Source organism: Hemibagrus wyckioides, linkage group LG28 (genome assembly GCF_019097595.1).
Source record: "Hemibagrus wyckioides isolate EC202008001 linkage group LG28, SWU_Hwy_1.0, whole genome shotgun sequence".
In the NCBI taxonomy this organism is placed as follows: Eukaryota; Metazoa; Chordata; class Actinopteri; order Siluriformes; family Bagridae; genus Hemibagrus; species Hemibagrus wyckioides.
In genome coordinates this window covers 2,097,451-2,117,023 of record NC_080737.1, presented here as the reverse complement: position 1 = coordinate 2,117,023, position 19,573 = coordinate 2,097,451, and the positions used below count along the sequence as shown (strand labels likewise).

Genomic DNA, 19,573 nt, shown 5'->3' with positions numbered 1-19,573 from the left:
GTTAGAGTGTGATAGTGTGATAGTGTGTTAGAGTGTGATAGTGTGTTAGAGTGTGTTAGAGTGTGATAGTGTGATAGTGTGTTAGAGTGTGATAGTGTGTTAGAGTGTGATAGAGTGTGTTAGAGTGTGTTAGTGTGATAGTGTGTTAGTGTGTTAGAGTGTGATAGAGTGTGTTAGAGTGTGATAGAGTGTGTTAGAGTGTGATAGAGTGTGATAGTGTGATAGTGTGTTAGAGTGTGTTAGAGTGTGATAGTGTGATAGAGTGTGTTAGAGTGTGTTAGAGTGTGATAGTGTGTTAGAGTGTGTTAGAGTGTGATAGAGTGTGTTAGAGTGTGTTAGAGTGTGATAGTGTGATAGTGTGTTAGAGTGTGTTAGAGTGTGATAGTGTGATAGTGTGTTAGAGTGTGATAGTGTGTTAGAGTGTGATAGAGTGTGTTAGAGTGTGTTAGTGTGATAGTGTGTTAGTGTGTTAGAGTGTGATAGAGTGTGTTAGAGTGTGATAGAGTGTGTTAGAGTGTGTTAGAGTGTGATAGTGTGTTAGAGTGTGTTAGAGTGTGTTAGAGTGTGATAGAGTGTGTTAGAGTGTGTTAGAGTGTGATAGTGTGTTAGAGTGTGTTAGAGTGTGATAGTGTGATAGAGTGTGATAGTGTGTTAGAGTGTGTTAGAGTGTGATAGTGTGTTAGAGTGTGATAGTGTGTTAGAGTGTGTTAGAGTGTGATAGTGTGTTAGTGTGTTAGAGTGTGATAGTGTGTTAGAGTGTGATAGTGTGATAGTGTGTTAGAGTGTGATAGTGTGTTAGAGTGTGATAGAGTGTGTTAGAGTGTGTTAGTGTGATAGTGTGTTAGTGTGTTAGAGTGTGATAGAGTGTGTTAGAGTGTGATAGAGTGTGTTAGAGTGTGATAGAGTGTGATAGTGTGATAGTGTGTTAGAGTGTGTTAGAGTGTGATAGTGTGATAGAGTGTGTTAGAGTGTGTTAGAGTGTGATAGTGTGATAGTGTGTTAGAGTGTGTTAGAGTGTGTTAGAGTGTGTTAGAGTGTGATAGTGTGTTAGAGTGTGATAGAGTGTGATAGAGTGTGTTAGAGTGTGATAGAGTGTGATAGTGTGATAGTGTGTTAGAGTGTGATAGAGTGTGATAGTGTGTTAGAGTGTGATAGAGTGTGTTAGAGTGTGAAAGAATGTGATAGAGTGTGTTAGAGTGTGATAGAGTGTTAGAGTGTTAGAGTGTGATAGAGTGTGATAGTGTGATAGAGTGTGTTAGAGTGTGTTAGAGTGTGTTAGAGTGTGATAGTGTGATAGTGTGTTAGAGTGTGTTAGAGTGTGTTAGAGTGTGATAGTGTGTTAGAGTGTGATAGAGTGTGATAGAGTGTGTTAGAGTGTGTTAGAGTGTGATAGAGTGTGTTAGAGTGTGTTAGTGTGATAGTGTGTTAGTGTGTGATAGTGTGATAGAGTGTGTTAGAGTGTGATAGTGTGTTAGAGTGTGTTAGAGTGTGATAGTGTGTTAGAGTGTGATAGTGTGTTAGAGTGTGTTAGAGTGTGATAGTGTGTTAGTGTGTTAGAGTGTGATAGTGTGTTAGAGTGTGATAGTGTGTTAGTGTGATAGTGTGTGATAGTGTGTTAGAGTGTGATAGTGTGATAGAGTGTGTTAGAGTGTGATAGTGTGTTAGTGTGATAGTGTGTTAGTGTGTTAGAGTGTGATAGTGTGTTAGTGTGTTAGACTGCGTTAGAGTGTGCTAGAGTGTGATAGAGTGTGTTAGAGTGTGTTAGAGTGTGATAGTGTGTTATAGAGTGTGTTAGAGTGTGATAGTGTGTTAGAGTGTGTTAGAGTGTGTTAGAGTGTGATAGTGTGTTATAGAGTGTGTTAGAGTGTGATAGTGTGTTATAGAGTGTGTTAGAGTGTGATAGTGTGTTATAGAGTGTGTTAGAGTGTGATAGCGTGATAGAGTGTGATAGTGTGATAGTGTGATAGTGTGTTAGAGTGTGATAGTGTGTTAGAGTGTGTTAGTGTGATAGTGTGTTAGAGTGTGTTAGACTGTGTTAGAGTGTGTTAGACTGTGTTAGAGTGTGATAGTGTTAGAGTGTGATAGTGTGATAGAGTGTGTTAGAGTGTGATAGTGTGTTATAGAGTGTGTTAGAGTGTGTTAGAGTGTGATAGTGTGATAGAGTGTGTTAGTGTGTTAAAGTGTGATAGTGTGATAGAGTGTGTTAGAGTGTGCTAGAGTGTGATAGTGTGTTATAGAGTGTGTTAGAGTGTGTTAGAGTGTGCTAGAGTGTGTTAGAGTGTGATAGTGTGTTAGAGTGTGTTAGAGTGTGTTAGAGTGTGATAGTGTGTTAGAGTGTGTTAGAGTGTGTTAGAGTGTGATAGTGTTAGAGTGTGATAGTGTGATAGAGTGTGTTAGAGTGTGATAGTGTGATAGAGTGTGTTAGAGTGTGATAGTGTGTTATAGAGTGTGTTAGAGTGTGATAGTGTGTTATAGAGTGTGTTAGAGTGTGATAGTGTGTTAGAGTGTGTTAGAGTGTGACAGTGTGTTATAGAGTGTGTTAGAGTGTGTTAGAGTGTGATAGTGTGTTAGAGTGTGATAGTGTGATAGAGTGTGTTAGAGTGTGTTAGAGTGTGATAGTGTGTTATAGAGTGTGTTAGAGTGTGTTAGAGTGTGATAGTGTGTTAGAGTGTGATAGTGTGATAGAGTGTGTTAGAGTGTGATAGTGTGTTATAGAGTGTGTTAGAGTGTGTTAGAGTGTGATAGTGTGATAGAGTGTGTTAGTGTGTTAAAGTGTGATAGTGTGATAGAGTGTGTTAGAGTGTGATAGTGTGATAGAGTGTGTTAGAGTGTGATAGTGTGTTATAGAGTGTGTTAGAGTGTGTTAGAGTGTGATAGTGTGATAGAGTGTGTTAGTGTGTTAGAGTGTGTTAGAGTGTGTTAGAGTGTGATAGTGTGTTATAGAGTGTGTTAGAGTGTGATAGAGTGTGTTAGAGTGTGTTAGAGTGTGATAGTGTGATAGAGTGTGTAGGAGTGTGTTAGAGTGTGTTAGAGTGTGATAGAGTGTTATAGAGTGTGTTAGAGTGTGATAGTGTGTTATAGAGTGTGTTAGAGTGTGATAGCGTGATAGAGTGTGATAGTGTGATAGTGTGATAGTGTGTTAGAGTGTGATAGTGTGATAGAGTGTGTTAGAGTGTGATAGTGTGTTATAGAGTGTGATAGAGTGTGTTAGAGTGTGATAGAGTGTGTAAGAGTGTGTTAGAGTGTGATAGTGTGTTATAGAGTGTGTTAGAGTGTGATAGCGTGATAGAGTGTGATAGTGTGATAGTGTGTTAGAGTGTGATAGTGTGATAGAGTGTGTTAGAGTGTGATAGTGTGTTATAGAGTGTGTTAGAGTGTGATAGTGTGTTAGAGTGTGACAGTGTGTTATAGAGTGTGTTAGAGTGTGATAGTGTGTTATAGAGTGTGTTAGAGTGTGTTAGAGTGTGCTAGAGTGTGCTAGAGTGTGTTAGAGTGTGATAGTGTGTTAGAGTGTGTTAGAGTGTGTTAGAGTGTGATAGTGTTAGAGTGTGATAGTGTGATAGAGTGTGTTAGAGTGTGATAGTGTGTTAGAGTGTGTTAGAGTGTGTTAGAGTGTGTTAGAGTGTGTTAGAGTGTGTTAGAGTGTGATAGTGTGTTATAGAGTGTGTTAGAGTGTGTTAGAGTGTGATAGTGTGTTATAGAGTGTGTTAGAGTGTGATAGAGTGTGTTAGAGTGTGTTAGAGTGTGATAGTGTGATAGAGTGTGTAAGAGTGTGTTAGAGTGTGTTAGAGTGTGATAGTGTGTTATAGAGTGTGTTAGAGTGTGATAGTGTGTTATAGAGTGTGTTAGAGTGTGATAGTGTGTTATAGAGTGTGTTAGAGTGTGATAGCGTGATAGAGTGTGATAGTGTGATAGTGTGATAGTGTGTTAGAGTGTGATAGTGTGATAGAGTGTGTTAGAGTGTGTTAGAGTGTGATAGTGTGTTATAGAGTGTGATAGAGTGTGTTAGAGTGTGATAGTGTGTTATAGAGTGTGTTAGAGTGTGATAGTGTGATAGAGTGTGTAAGAGTGTGTTAGAGTGTGATAGTGTGTTATAGAGTGTGTTAGAGTGTGTTAGAGTGTGATAGTGTGTTATAGAGTGTGTTAGAGTGTGATAGCGTGATAGAGTGTGATAGTGTGATAGTGTGTTAGAGTGTGATAGTGTGATAGAGTGTGTTAGAGTGTGATAGTGTGTTATAGAGTGTGTTAGAGTGTGATAGTGTGTTATAGAGTGTGTTAGAGTGTGATAGTGTGTTAGAGTGTGTTAGAGTGTGATAGTGTGTTATAGAGTGTGTTAGAGTGTGTTAGAGTGTGATAGTGTGTTAGAGTGTGATAGTGTGATAGAGTGTGTTAGAGTGTGTTAGAGTGTGATAGTGTGTTATAGAGTGTGTTAGAGTGTGTTAGAGTGTGATACTGTGTTAGAGTGTGATAGTGTGATAGAGTGTGTTAGAGTGTGATAGTGTGTTATAGAGTGTGTTAGAGTGTGTTAGAGTGTGATAGTGTGTTAGAGTGTGATAGTGTGATAGAGTGTGATAGTGTGATAGAGTGTGATAGTGTGTTAGAGTGTGATAGTGTGTTATAGAGTGTGTTAGAGTGTGATAGTGTGTTAGAGTGTGACAGTGTGTTATAGAGTGTGTTAGAGTGTGTTAGAGTGTGCTAGAGTGTGCTAGAGTGTGTTAGAGTGTGATAGTGTGTTAGAGTGTGTTAGAGTGTGTTAGAGTGTGATAGTGTTAGAGTGTGATAGTGTGTTATAGAGTGTGTTAGAGTGTGTTAGAGTGTGCTAGAGTGTGCTAGAGTGTGTTAGAGTGTGATAGTGTGTTAGAGTGTGTTAGAGTGTGTTAGAGTGTGATAGTGTTAGAGTGTGATAGTGTGATAGAGTGTGTTAGAGTGTGATAGTGTGATAGAGTGTGTTAGAGTGTGATAGTGTGTTATAGAGTGTGTTAGAGTGTGTTAGAGTGTGATAGTGTGTTAGAGTGTGTTAGAGTGTGTTAGAGTGTGTTAGAGTGTGATAGTGTGTTATAGAGTGTGTTAGAGTGTGATAGAGTGTGTTAGAGTGTGTTAGAGTGTGATAGTGTGATAGAGTGTGTAAGAGTGTGTTAGAGTGTGTTAGAGTGTGATAGTGTGTTAGAGTGTGATAGTGTTAGAGTGTGATAGTGTGATAGAGTGTGTTAGAGTGTGTTAGAGTGTGATAGTGTGTTATAGAGTGTGTTAGAGTGTGTTAGAGTGTGTTAGAGTGTGATAGTGTGTTAAAGAGTGTGTTAGAGTGTGTTAGAGTGTGATAGTGTGTTATAGAGTGTGTTAGAGTGTGTTAGAGTGTGATAGTGTGTTAGAGTGTGATAGTGTGATAGAGTGTGATAGTGTGTTAGAGTGTGATAGTGTGATAGAGTGTGTTAGAGTGTGTTAGAGTGTGATAGTGTGTTATAGAGTGTGTTAGAGTGTGTTAGAGTGTGTTAGAGTGTGATAGTGTGTTAAAGAGTGTGTTAGAGTGTGTTAGAGTGTGATAGTGTGTTATAGAGTGTGTTAGAGTGTGTTAGAGTGTGATAGTGTGTTATAGAGTGTGTTAGAGTGTGATAGTGTGTTAGAGTGTGATAGTGTGATAGAGTGTGTTAGAGTGTGATAGCGTGATAGAGTGTGATAGTGTGATAGAGTGTGATAGTGTGTTAGAGTGTGATAGTGTGATAGAGTGTGTTAGAGTGTGATAGTGTGTTATAGTGTGTTAGAGTGTGTTAGAGTGTGATAGTGTGTTATAGAGTGTGTTAGAGTGTGTTAGAGTGTGATAGTGTGTTATAGAGTGTGTTAGAGTGTGATAGTGTTAGAGTGTGATAGTGTGATAGAGTGTGTTAGAGTGTGATAGTGTGTTATAGAGTGTGTTAGAGTGTGTTAGAGTGTGATAGTGTGTTATAGAGTGTGTTAGAGTGTGTTAGCGTGTGATAGTGTGTTATAGAGTGTGTTAGAGTGTGTTAGAGTGTGATAGTGTGTTATAGAGTGTGTTAGAGTGTGTTAGAGTGTGATAGTGTGTTAGAGTGTGATAGTGTTAGAGTGTGATAGTGTGATAGAGTGTGTTAGAGTGTGTTAGAGTGTGATAGTGTGATAGAGTGTGTTAGAGTGTGTTAGAGTGTGATAGTGTGTTATAGAGTGTGTTAGAGTGTGTTAGAGTGTGTTAGAGTGTGATAGTGTGTTAAAGAGTGTGTTAGAGTGTGTTAGAGTGTGATAGTGTGTTATAGAGTGTGTTAGAGTGTGTTAGAGTGTGATAGTGTGTTATAGAGTGTGTTAGAGTGTGATAGTGTGTTAGAGTGTGATAGTGTGATAGAGTGTGTTAGAGTGTGATAGCGTGATAGAGTGTGATAGTGTGATAGAGTGTGATAGTGTGTTAGAGTGTGATAGTGTGATAGAGTGTGTTAGAGTGTGATAGTGTGTTATAGTGTGTTAGAGTGTGTTAGAGTGTGATAGTGTGTTATAGAGTGTGTTAGAGTGTGATAGTGTGTTATAGAGTGTGTTAGAGTGTGATAGTGTGTTATAGAGTGTGTTAGAGTGTGTTAGAGTGTGATAGTGTGTTATAGAGTGTGTTAGAGTGTGTTAGAGTGTGATAGTGTGTTAGAGTGTGATAGTGTGTTATAGAGTGTGTTAGAGTGTGTTAGAGTGTGATAGTGTGTTATAGAGTGTGTTAGAGTGTGTTAGAGTGTGATAGTGTTAGAGTGTGATAGTGTGATAGAGTGTGTTAGAGTGTGATAGTGTGTTAGAGTGTGATAGTGTGTTAGAGTGTGATAGTGTGTTATAGAGTGTGTTAGAGTGTGTTAGAGTGTGATAGTGTGTTATAGAGTGTGTTAGAGTGTGTTAGAGTGTGATAGTGTGTTATAGAGTGTGTTAGAGTGTGTTAGAGTGTGATAGTGTGTTAGAGTGTGATAGTGTTAGAGTGTGATAGTGTGATAGAGTGTGTTAGAGTGTGATAGTGTGTTATAGAGTGTGTTAGAGTGTGTTAGAGTGTGATAGTGTGTTATAGAGTGTGTTAGAGTGTGTTAGCGTGTGATAGTGTGTTATAGAGTGTGTTAGAGTGTGTTAGAGTGTGATAGTGTGTTAGAGTGTGATAGTGTTAGAGTGTGATAGTGTGATAGAGTGTGTTAGAGTGTGATAGTGTGATAGAGTGTGTTAGAGTGTGATAGTGTGTGTTAGACAGGAAGTTAGCTGCTAACCATGACCTAGCTAAATAAGTAGTGTTATTATTTTCTTGCTCCACAGACAGACTCTGTAACTCTGAAACACTGCACTACTCAGTCAGTACTTCACTGCTGGTTGCTATGGTTACACACCTGGATGGTCTAACACAAAACTGAACAAATATTTTCACACAAAGTAAAATCATTTATTTGAAAACACTGCTAGCTTTATAACAGGATGCTAATCTGTGTACAGTAGCTAGCATGGAATTTAGGTAACCGTAACAAAACTTTCCCAGTTACCATGACAACTGGACCTCCAAAATATACACAACTGGCTTCATTATATACTGAACAGGACACGTAAACAACACGTGACCTGCTGTAAGTGTGCTAAGATTTAGCATGCGTAAGTAACTAGCGCGGATGTTGGAAAATTCCAGTGACAAAAAAACTAAACCTAATCAAACTAATTAATCAAATTAAACAAATATTTAATGATGATTTTTGCTTCATTTTTTCCGTGAAACCCTGAAATGTTCGTTTCCAACCTCTGCAGTGGAACCAGAACCGGAGATCAGGTTTAATGTCACGAACTCTATCATGATTAATACTCTAATAAAACTAATCAAAACATTCAATTTAAATAATCTCTAGCTCCTTAGCTAACACACGTGTTGATGATTACTGTCAAAAATACGTTTACTATGGTAACTGCATTATTTAGTATGCTAGTGTGTGGTTTGGGACACGATAACTGTGAAGGCATCTGTTTTATCTGTTTTTTTCTGTTTTCTGTTTTGTCTGTGATTTTCACTCCACATTGTGTCGTTTTTTTTTGAGATACACCGACGACACACAGTTCTGCCTGTTCTCTATTAGCTCACAAGATTCCAAGATTCATGAATTGACAGGTCAGTGTTCACTTTGCCGAAGTGGACACACCAGCACCAGAAACAAATTCATGCCTTTCACGTCCCACGACCTTTCCCCTTCGGTGAACTGACTGAAGTTCTTTTTTTATTTGCATTTCATGTTCATTTGCAAAATCTTCTAGTGTCCAGGTGATCGAATATGTAAAACACTACGGCTAATCCGAAACTGTTAGCATCTCTGCAGCTTTATTTATATATTTGCGAATTTACCCAAGCTAAGCCTGCTTTGTGATTTTAAAGATTTTTACTCGTTACGACGTGCGACATTCCAACAAAATCTGGTGTGAAGATCCTCTAGATCCGGCGTTTAAGGAAAATTGCTATGTACTGTTTATCAGTCAGCATGTTAAAGACAACAACATTCTTCAAAGTGAGCTTGTGGTATTAGGATAGTTGTTTATCCTTTAGCATGCATGCTAGCTGTACAACTGACTGTCCAAGGGCTCAGGAATGCAGACGGGTAATGTTCTATATTTGTATTATTTTTATTATATCGTGAACAGGTGAGTGTTTTAAAGGTTTGAACATGAATATTTCAATTCGAGTTTAGCGCCACGCTAAGCCGTCCTCCTCTTGGTGGATTTCAGATGATCCTCACAGCAGCACTGTGGATCTGAGATTACTCACACTTACAGAACCTCTGACAAGTCGCTCCCAGATAATATCAGCGACTCACACGATGTGTTCTGAGACCCACAATCTCAACTCATGAGCAAAGAATTCTTTTACGAAGCAAAAGCGTACAGCGCAGTGCCGGCGTCAGTGTGTCTAAGGCCTCGGTATGGTAACTAGTGTAAGCGCACCATCACCGTGGCTCCAGCGTCTCAACGAGGCCACGGTGTTCTAGCTCTTCTTCTACGAATCCATCAGGCCTGATCCGCGTCATCCAGGCGCCTAACGGAACCCGCACGTCCTCGAGCAGCGCTCCAGACGTATAAACACGTTTTATCTGCGATGGTGTCGAGAAAAAGCTGATCATCTGTGAGACGCGATGAGACGCTAAAGCGCTCGTGACCGAAAATAGGTCATAAACAGATGAAAGAGAGCAGATGCTAGATGGAATTAATGAAAACGTAGGATACGGAGGCAGGAGTCCGCGTTTAACGTTACCTCACTGGCCCACACACACATACACACACACACACACACACACACACATCATCCTTCTCCTGCTCATTCTGCTCCACCTCATCATCATCATCATCATCATCCATTAACAACAAACATTAAAATCGCTATAAAATACACCGACGACATTCACCTTCTCGAGGCGTTCAACCGGGCATCCCCCCTCCTCGGTATCTCTCGCGCCCGTTGCCATGGTGCGGATGGGTGGGCGGGCGAACGGACGGTATGGAGGGGGGGGTGGAGGGGGGATGTGTACCGATTCCGGTAACGCGCGGTCATTTTTTTGTTGTTTTTAACCGCTTTTGCGCGCGCTCGTGCGCCTACCTACGCAAATTTCACGAAGGTAAAAGACAAAAATTGCGGCGTATAAACCCCAAGGTCACATCCGTCATCCAACATCCACCGCCATGCAGCATCACGGATAACCTGGGAGGGGGAAAATGCGTGACTCAAATGCACCGCTAGTCTTTTTCCCCCCTCTCCCGTGCGCTCCATTTTATTTTATCCCCGTTACCGGGCATCTCGCTCATGCGCTCGAGGGACCACCGCCATCACCGTCATCGACACGCACGCACAGGTTATGTAGCCTATGTGCAGAACACAACAGCAATAAAAAGCAAAGCCGCTCTTACCATCATCTTCATCATGGTCGGGCTCCGTGCCGCTCGCGCTCGGTCCCCGGCTTCCGTTTCTCTCGTCCGCAGGTCCGAGCCCCGCAGATGCGCGCGGTGTGTGCGCGAGAGATAGCCTACGTAACGTCCGGTCAGGAACGAAAAGGAGAGAACGGAGAGAAAAAGAGGAGGCTGCACACCTCCCTCTCTCTCCCCCTCTCTTTCTGTGTCTCTCGCCTCCCTCTCTCTCTCTTTCTCTCCCTCGGTATTTCGGTATCTGTCGCTATCTCGCGCCCAGCCTCTCTCTGAGAGTAAAATGTGGGCGGGGCTTCAAGCCGCACTCAGCATCGCACATCATACTGAGGAGTCAAGGTGTGTGTGTGTGTCTTTATTCTAACACTTTACACATGCAAAAAATAAATAACAGGAGGTGAAATAATGAGTAGAATGTCTTTACTGAGCTTCACCTGAAAACCGGAAACCTGAAAAGAAAAAAACTGGACAGTGTTCTTTCCGCTCCGAAACCATCACCCAAACCCGCGTCTTTCTTTAGTTTCACGCTTTTTATTCACAAACAGTTTTTTAAAAGAGTTGTAGAGACAAAACACGACTTCCTGTTTACAGCTGGAAAAGTGGAAAACTTCCAATTTTAAAATAAATAAAGAAAGAAAAATTAAAATAAATAAATACATAAACAAATAAAATTGTGAGTTTAGTGTCAATTTCTATTTTATTTGTAAATAAACCCTGCTCATTTTGCGTGTGACGAGAAATTAATTCAAACTAAAAAACGTAAAATAAATAAGTTCTAACAACTCACAAGTCATTCAGTTCAATATAATGAACTCCACAGACTGGTAGAACTAACTGGAAAATGTTGTATGACATTGTGGACATCACAGAGACGAAGCTGCACTTCAGCAAGCAAAGAAACGACAAAAGACAGATAGCAATTCTAAAATAAAGACATAAAGACTATAAAGAGAATGATTCCTCGTATCTGACTGGAATGTGAAAAGGCAGTAGGAATAAAACACTGCGGTGATTAACAGTGGTCAGTTGAGAAATTTGTGAATAGTAGCTCCTCTTTTACCCAGCAGAGGGCAGAATGAGATTAAATTACGGTTTAATTTCAATTTCTTCAATTCAATTCTTTGAACAAGGGACATTGTCTCAAAGCAGCTTTACAGAAGAATAGAAACAGAGAAAAAAAATGTAAATAAAGTTAAGGTGATATGTTATCCCTAATGGGAAGTCAGAAGTGACGGTGGTAAGAAAAAACTCCCTGAGATGATCTGAGGAAGAAACCTTGAGAGGAACCAGACTCAGAAAGGAACCTCATCCTCATCTGGGGTGACACTGGACACTAACAGATGAACTGCAGGAAATGTAAAAAGCAGTTTCATTACAACAAAAGGACTTTATCAACCTATAATCAGTCCATATGATCCTTATAAATTAGGTCCAAACTATCGTGTTGGTCCCCCTTTTGCTGCCAAAACAGCCCTGACCCATCCTGCACTGTGTATTCTGACCCCTTTCTATCAGAACCAGCATTAACTTCTTCAGCAGATTGAGCAACAGTAGCTCATCTGTTGGATCGGATCACACGGGCCAGCCTTCGCTCCCCACGTGCATCATTGAGCCTCGACCGTCCATGACCCTGTCACAGGTTCACCACTGTTCCTTCCTTGGACCACTTTTGATAGATACTGACCACTGCAGACCCAAAATGTTGACTTGCTGCCTAATATATCCCACCCACTAACAGGTGCCATGATGAGGAGATCATCAGTCTTATTCACTTCACTGGTCACTGCTCACAATGTTATGCCAAAAGTTCATGGACTTCCTGAAGTTTCTGGAATCACACAATTTTGGACTGGAGATCTGAAACAGACATGATGTGTTATGGTTGGAATGGAAGAACTTGAGTGTCCTGCAGACAGCTCTGACCTCCATTCCCACTGAACTGGAACTTTGTCACGTTATTGACCTAAAAGGCAGACAATTTTCTACGTTTACACCCACAAACACTGTCCAGCAGATCAGACTGGTTAATTACTCGACTCGTTCAGGTATATTAGCAGCCTCCAAAACTTCAATTTAAAAACCCCTGATTACAGGCAATTTCTGACCGTCCACTTACAGGCCCACAGCCACAGGGCTCATATAAACCACTCTAAAATCGATTTCATCACTAAATGAGATTATTATTGGTCCCATCACTGAGATAACTGCTGCTTTCAAGAGGCCATTACCTGTGAAAGAACCTATGGATGATGCCCCAAGCTCCGTATGGTTTTTAATGAACTCTCATCAGTGTTTCTGCACAACCTCCTCAAAGGCCATTCCACTCACTAAAAATATAGATTAAAAAAAATAATAACAGAGGTGGGATCAAGTCAAGTTCATTTTAGAGTTTTGGAGTTATGGGATTTACTCTAAAGGACCAATTTTAGAAAACGATTACCATTCCCAACACACAGTCATATTCAGGTGGTGTTATTTTTCCAGTTAGTACTGGAAGCTGAGCGATGATGATGTCATTATCTGGAGGTGGTGCTAGCTCAAGTGGTTAAGGCTCTGGGTCATTAACTGGAAGATCGGGGTTCATGCCCCAGCACTGCTAAACTACCACTGTTGGGCCCCTGAGCAATGCCCTCAACCCACCCTGCTCCAGGAGCGCTGCATCACGTCTGACCCTGCACTCTGACCCCAACCCCCAAGGACGGGATATGAGAAGAAAGGATTTCACTGTGCAGTAATGTATACATGACTAATAAAGACAATTTATTTAGCTCAATCCCAAAATAATCCCCCCAAAAACAGTGGAACACATTCGACAAAACATCACAGATCACTCAGTTGACTTGAGATGAAGTTTATTTCCAGTTGAGAATCAGATTATTTTTGGAGAGTGTAAGCACTCTTAGGCAGTATGGATAAAGGGTAGTGTTCGGCAGCTACTTGAATCCCACAAACATTTCACTTGATGTTTAAACATTCATTGTCTGCCAGTATACATCCATATATTTAAAAAAAAAAAAAAAAAAAAAAAAACTCGTGTTGGTATTAGCTAGCTCATATACGCTAGCCAAACAGCGTGAGCATTCATTTACAGATCACAATGAAAGTGTATCAAATGCAAACAAAATACTACAGAAAACAGGTGGGGAAAAAAACCTCTGGGTAAGTGCATGACGTTGGCTTTGGTGACACCTTCAAACAGACATCTGATCACAAATATGAACCTGGTCATCATGAAGTGTGAGGAAAGTGAGGAAATGACCCCGGCTAATTTGTCAGCGTTTAATGAAAGCACTAGCTGATAGCTTAGCATCGCTCCAGACATCTCTACTGATCTGATGACACTTCGAAGCCACTGAGGATGAAAAAAAAAAGTGTACTTACTTTTTAACTTTTTTTTTTTTTGGTAAAACATTACTCGTTGATGAGCTACAGATTCTTCTTCTCAAGCACTAACTACTGGGGAACATCATCAAACTGTCCAAGAACAATGAAGAAAAGAATCTCAACATATAAAACTTCAAAGGTTTTTTTTTTTGATCCCAAGCATCACTGTGTTCACCAAAAAAGGTCCCCACAAAGTGTGAAAAACGCGATCACTACAAATGTTAAAAGTAAAAAAAATAAGCACTGAAAAAACATGACAATTTATCAAAAGTGTTGGGGGGGGGTTTGGTCTGAAAGATGTTAACCGATATTTGTCAGTTTCTTTAAAATAAAAAAGGTTTCCAGACTTCTAGTCGTTGGATTAGCATCAGAAACTTTAATACGCTAGCACAGCTTCAAGCATATAAATATTTCTGTCAGATGTGTGTGCTACCTGTTGTCCGGCGAGTCCAAACGACTTGCTAACCACAAAACAAAGGTTGTAACTTCTGTACAAATGTAATCATAGACACCTGCTACATCGATGCCAAAGAACATGGCAAATAAAAAGACATCATCGATGTCCGAGAGAAGAAGAAAAAACGACACCATCACTAAAATAGAATAGCTTATAACTGTAAGAAGATAACAGTAAATGTGTGCGAAAGATACAAATCATGAAGGTCAGTAAACATCCAGCTGTGTCTTTGGCCGCGAGACCGGTGTGTGTGTTTTTTTTCTCTGGGTGTTTACATGTTGCGTTTGGGCGTCGCTGTGGGGAATCCCACCTCCATCTCTGTCCTCCTGTTCTTGGTCGTAATCTCTCTTGTAGCCTCTGATTGGTCAGATCGGTGATGAGGTATACCCTGGGTAATACCGACTGGTCGACTTCTCCACTGTCCTCCTGAAGAGTACTGGTCACCGGTCACCGTGACCGCCACCCCATCTCCTTCAGCACCGATTTTGAGGATTCGTGCTGCACTGCTATTACGGTAAGCAGCCTGCAGGGGGAGATGTGATGGTCTAACTGTTGGCTGACAGCTAGAACTAGAACTCGACAGGGTTTCCATCCAAGGGGTACCATGCAAGGATCTTTGTTGTTGAGACATGGGGGTCTGAGAAGAGTCAAATTCACAACCACGCCCTTGTCTCCAGTTCCTTCCTTGTTGAATCGTGTCACAAAGGTCTTCCGCATCAGCGCTATTTTTCCTGCGGTTGAAGGAAGCGGCCACCTTATGGCCATGGGAAACGAGCGACGCATAAAGCTCGCTGGTCTGGAGCTCGAGACTATCCGTATCCAGAGAGCGACTACGTCGGTTCAGAGCAAGCGGTGCAGGAACCGGAGGGCATGAACGGCCCAGGCTGAGGTGCCGGGGAAGGCTTGTGATACCCCAAGCGTTGCTAAGCAACAAACTTTGCTCATAAGCATCAAAGGTTCTCTGATCACACTCAGCAAAAGCGTCCTGCTGTAAATAGCAGCTGTCATCTTCGAACGCCTCAAACGGAGACGCCAGCTCCTCCTCTTCCTCTACCAGCTCTGGCTGTTCACACTCACCTTCGTTCTCCATGTCAACCACATCGAATGTGACAATGGCAGGAAGAGCACTTAAGCTTGGTCCAAACGGTGAGCTGGATTCAGAGCCATCCAAACTCTCTGTGGAGTTGTGATAAAGTCTGTTGTTTTTGGTGAAATCAACCAATGCTTGTGAGAAACAGACCATCAGCTCCTCCTTTGATTGGCTGCAGCCTCTAGTGGGCAGTAAAGAGCCGTCATCTGAACAGTCACGCCTTTCTTGCTTGGAATACAGTACTGCATCTTTTACAAGGCTTGCTGCCTTTGAGGCTGGTGTGTTTAACCTCGAATCGGCGGTAGGTCCGTACAAGGGTCTGTGCTCCACCTGACCCCCGCTATGAGACAGAACTTCTTTTAAGGCATGGGATCCTTGTAGTGGCCTAGATCCAGACTGATGGTGTGCTTCCTCTTCTGAGCTTGTGTACGTCCCTTCGCCAGGATTCGCGTCACTGTATAAATGGTCGCTACAATACAGATGTTGATCTTTGGAAGGGTTTCTCAGGTTCTGCAACTCGCAACACAGCAAGGCATGCTGGATCTTACTCAGGCGCTCCTCCTCCGTCTCCATGGCACCAGATTCCAAGGCAGCAGATGTCAAGGCATAAAGGAGATCTCCTTTACCTTTGTTTCCACCCAGCAACCCTCGATTGTCTTTTGAAGGTAAAGGCGGACTGAGCAATCGATCGTCCGGCTCAAAAAGTTCGTAAAGGGCATCTCCGCTATAGCTGTCCCGGGGAAGTCTTTCCTGCTGCGGACGTTCACGAGTATCCTCGTCGGCTCCGGGTGTCGTGGAATCATAGTAACCCTCGTCACTGTTTGGCACCGATCCCTGACGGTCACTCTGGGGAGTTAGAAGATCGGTGGGTGTTAGGACTGTTTCCGTGATTCCCAGAGGACTAGTGCTGGTGTTGCCACTAGTGCTGGTGGTGACAAGGAAGGAGCTGGTCGGCTGATCGGGAGTGGACGATGGGCTGGTGGTCTGCTCTGATGGTAGGTAGCACACCTCACTTCCCTCCGACTCCCAAAGGCTGTGCAAGTACTCGTTGTCCACTTCTTCTGGAGTTGCCATCTCCTCTCCACCACCCTGATAAGTTACAAGGCAGGAGCTGCGTTTGCCAGCATTACGACTTCCTCTCTCACCTGATACCGAACTCTCTGCGACACTCACGTCATCCTGGTCAGCAATGATGTCACCGCATCCAGTCAATGAATCAAAGCTCTTCAGAGAGGACACATCTCCGAAAATCAAGTTGTCAGTTGAGGTGGACATTGTGGGCAGGTCTCCCTCGGGCAAGTCCGTGTGCAGGTCAGTGAGGCGTGCCATCTCAGAGTCTGCAGACAGTGGTTGTCTATATGTGACCAGACCCACCTTTTTCTTCCCTTCCTTTTCTTCTTCTGCCTTATCTTGGCCTTCATGGCCATTTTTTTCTTCTTTCTCTTCCTCCCCAGCATTCTCCTTGCTCCTTATTTTCTCAGGCACTAGTGTTTCCTCCATTGTGCATGTGTCAGTATGAGCGGCAGGCAATCTTGTGAAATCGCTGCTGTTGGATTCCATAGGCACGTCCGGCTCTGACAAATCTACGTGACTCTTCCTGTCACTGTTGTCACCATGACAACCAAGGTTTGTCAACTTTCCAGGCACTGTTTCTGCGGCGGACATTTCAAGCATCTCGTTTTTTTCCGCTTCAACATTATTTTTGCTTTTGCGGTGCTTCCTAATGCTGCTGAACAGACCACGGAGTCCTCTCTTCTGTCGCGGAAGGGACTGCGACTTTGCAAAACTTTCCTGCGCTTTGTGCAGCTCAGTGGAGCCGTTCGGGTTGTGGAACTCAAACTCTGCGGAAGTCACATCGCCACTACCTCGAACACTGTCTTCCCAGCATGCTCTGCTTACACCATCATAAGTCTGACTCTTGGTTACGCCCATTTTAGTTGACCACCTTCCTTGACTCTTGCCTCTTCCTACAAAAAAGCTGGGCAGCATACAGATGCTCTTTCTTCCTCCGAAAAACTTGAAGGCCGTCTTTCTCAGCTTCCCTGCCGGAGGTGTCTGGGGAGACTGAGGATCAGGGGAGATGGCATCTGCTGGCTGGCTACCACCGGCCGCACCAGGCAGCTCGCTTTCCGTCGGAGTCTCCATGGCGACTTGTCGCTACAGTCATATAATCATGACACGGACACCTCTCCCATTTGCAGCTGTAAGGACTCTAAGAAAAAGTCCTTCAAACACATCTTCTGCCATGTCACATCTGAAAAGCAAGAACAAAAAAATTAGACAGGATAGAAACACTGAAAACATCCATCGACCGAGAAGAATAAACCAGGAGAACCATGAGTAACCAGGGAATGAAAGGGAAATGAAAGAACATCTTTTAAAAGAACATTGTGACTGGACATACTTCTTGCTGATTAATGCTAATGATGAGGACCAATTAAATCTGATTAAACAGAACCAAGAGGAATTTCTGCAGCTGAGCAATTACAGAGGCCAAAGGGAGACATGTTTGTGTAAGAACACAATGAACACAGTCTTTGTAATGCTTTACAATACACCTCAGTTCAATGGCTATGTGTATTAACAAGGAAATAGATAGTTGTCCCACCCTTTACAGCTATAACAGCTTCAACTCTTCTGGGAAGGCTTTCCACAAGGTTTAGGAGTGTGTTTATGGGAATTTTTGACCGTTCCTCTAGAAGCACATTTGTGAGGTCAGGCACTGATGTTGGACGAGAAGGTGTGGCTCACAGTCTCCACTCTAATTCATCCCAAAGGTGTTCAGTGGGGTTGAGGTCAGGACTCTGTACAGGTCAGTCAAGTTCCTCCACACCAAACTCACTCATCCATGTCTTTATGGACCTTGCTTTGGTCACTGGTGTGGTCATGTTGGAACAGGAAGGGGTTATCCCCAAACTGTTCCCACAAAGAGCATGAAATTGTCCAAAATGTCTTGGTATGAAGCTGAAGCATTAAGAGTTCCTTTCACTGGAACTAAAGGGCCGAGTCCAACCCCTGAACTCAATGATTTGGAGGGGTGTCCCAAAACTTTTGGTAACATAGTGTAACTTCAAATACGTCTCTGATCCTGAAGTGGCTTCATTTTACGTCGCTAATCAACGTTCGTTTCATTCCTGGAACATTTATCCATCCAGGCTCCTCTGAGGTTCGTCAGGGGTCTGTGTCATGACCACAAGTTTACAAATGATGCTAAAGTGTTGTGACGTATAGCCTCTATTATATTAACATCTTAGTTATATATCAAGTTAGACTTACAGCATCCGTTATTAGCAGAGAATATCAGAAACACTGCAGTCTAAAAGTGAAGGATTTACAAAATCACCTCAGAAACACCATGAAATTCGAATCTTCTGTGAAGTTTCTTAAGTGTGTCGTAAAAAATGTCTTTAAATAGACTTTACACACGGCGGTGATGCGACTGCTCTCCAAAACACACACACACACACACACACACACACACACACACACACACACACACACAGTCCTCAAAAGAAAAAAAAGCTCTCAGTAGCTAATCCTATACAGACGATACTACAGATCCATAACACCACACACACACACACACACACAGCATTTAAAATGGACTTAAAATGAAAGCTTTGATGAAGTATTTGATAAGCAGACACTTGAACACACCAACATTATTTGTAGCAACAATTCGCCTAACCTTATTTTACCTCAGCTGAAAGCCCACCCGTATTCCTACATGGTCCAACCTCCCGTCGCAACCTATTGGTTAGCGCTAACCCACCTCCTGTGCTACGATTGGATGGCGGGCAGACTCTAACGCGTCCAATCACGGAACAGGAAGGCGGGGCTTGTCAGAATGCAGGTGAGGAAACAACAAAGCCCTCGCTAACGGTTCGTTCGGTTAGCTTCCAAGCTAAAGCTTCGTTTACACAGACCTTACACTGACTTTCAGTCATTTTAACCGTTCTTTATTTCGTTATGCATCTAAAAACAAATTGGACGTCAAATCCATAAAAACAGAATATAATGGTAATAAAACAAGAGTAAAACCCGACTCACCGTGTTATATTTAATTCCTGCTTTAGTTGAGTCAATTAGCAACAGTCTGTGCAGGAGGAAAAATAGCTTTAGCGTCTGAACCGACTGGTGGCGCGTCACTTCCGGAAGGAACGCGTTGCACCCTGGGAGATGTAGTGCTACAAGGAGATCAAGCTACAGAAATCATTTCATGGTGTCAGTGAGAGGCTCTGTGTTATAATAAACCCTTTAACAGAGGAAAAGCTCTTAGATATATACATTATAAACTACTCCATGTTCGCCCCCCCGTCTCTGTCTCTCTCTCTTTCTCTCTCTGTCTCCCTCTCTTTCCCTCCCTCCCTCCATATCTCTCTTCTGTCTCCCTCTCCCCATCTGTCTCTCTCTATCTCTCTCCCCCTCCCCCCTCTGTCTCTCTCTGTGTCTCCCTCTCCCCCGTCTCTCTCTCTCAGGTGACAGTACACACTGATTAAGCTGCAGTATTAGGCTAAAATGTTTGGTAAAATAATGGAATTAAAAGCATTGCTCACATTTCACGCTGATGAAAGTAAAATAAAAACACATTATTTCTCCTTTTTTTTATTTCATCGCTTTTCATTCACATACATATAAACAGGTGTGATATTTGTATATAAACATGTGAGTGACAGAAACCGCTTCCCTCCTGCTGTCTAAATATCCTGTAACCTAATTTAGACCCTGGACAGAGAGGAACA

The 19,573-nt window shown here is 42.3% G+C and overlaps 2 protein-coding genes across 4 annotated transcripts in view; both read right to left on the bottom strand.

Annotated features, from left to right (window-relative positions):
- arhgef9a (Cdc42 guanine nucleotide exchange factor (GEF) 9a) overlaps window positions 1–10,186 on the bottom strand; it is a 39,570-nt gene extending 29,384 nt beyond the window's left edge. Inside the window, exon 1 of one of the 3 annotated variants that reach the window (XM_058382870.1) lies at window positions 9,889–10,186. In XM_058382870.1, coding sequence (XP_058238853.1) covers window positions 9,889–9,903 — 15 coding nt within the window. In that variant the 5' untranslated portion in view covers window positions 9,904–10,186. Of the gene's footprint in view, window positions 1–9,389; window positions 9,476–9,888 lie in introns of those variants that run through there. The other 2 variants (XM_058382866.1, XM_058382868.1) reach the window with 2 other exon arrangements.
- Window positions 10,187–12,713: 2,527 nt separating this feature from the next.
- amer1 (APC membrane recruitment protein 1) lies at window positions 12,714–19,017 on the bottom strand. Its single transcript, XM_058383690.1, has 2 exons — window positions 18,882–19,017; window positions 12,714–17,085 (listed from the first exon to the last, which is right to left on the bottom strand). The coding sequence occupies exon 2, from the start codon at window positions 16,974–16,976 to the stop codon at window positions 14,013–14,015; it is 2,964 nt and encodes a 987-aa protein (XP_058239673.1). The 5' UTR covers window positions 16,977–17,085; window positions 18,882–19,017; the 3' UTR covers window positions 12,714–14,012.
- Between the last annotated feature and the right edge of the window lie 556 nt (window positions 19,018–19,573).

Excerpts from the sequence above, each read along its gene's own strand:
- amer1 (XM_058383690.1), bottom strand. The coding sequence starts at position 16,976 with ATGGAGACTCCGACGGAAAGCGAGCTGCCTGGTGCGGCCGGTGGTAGC.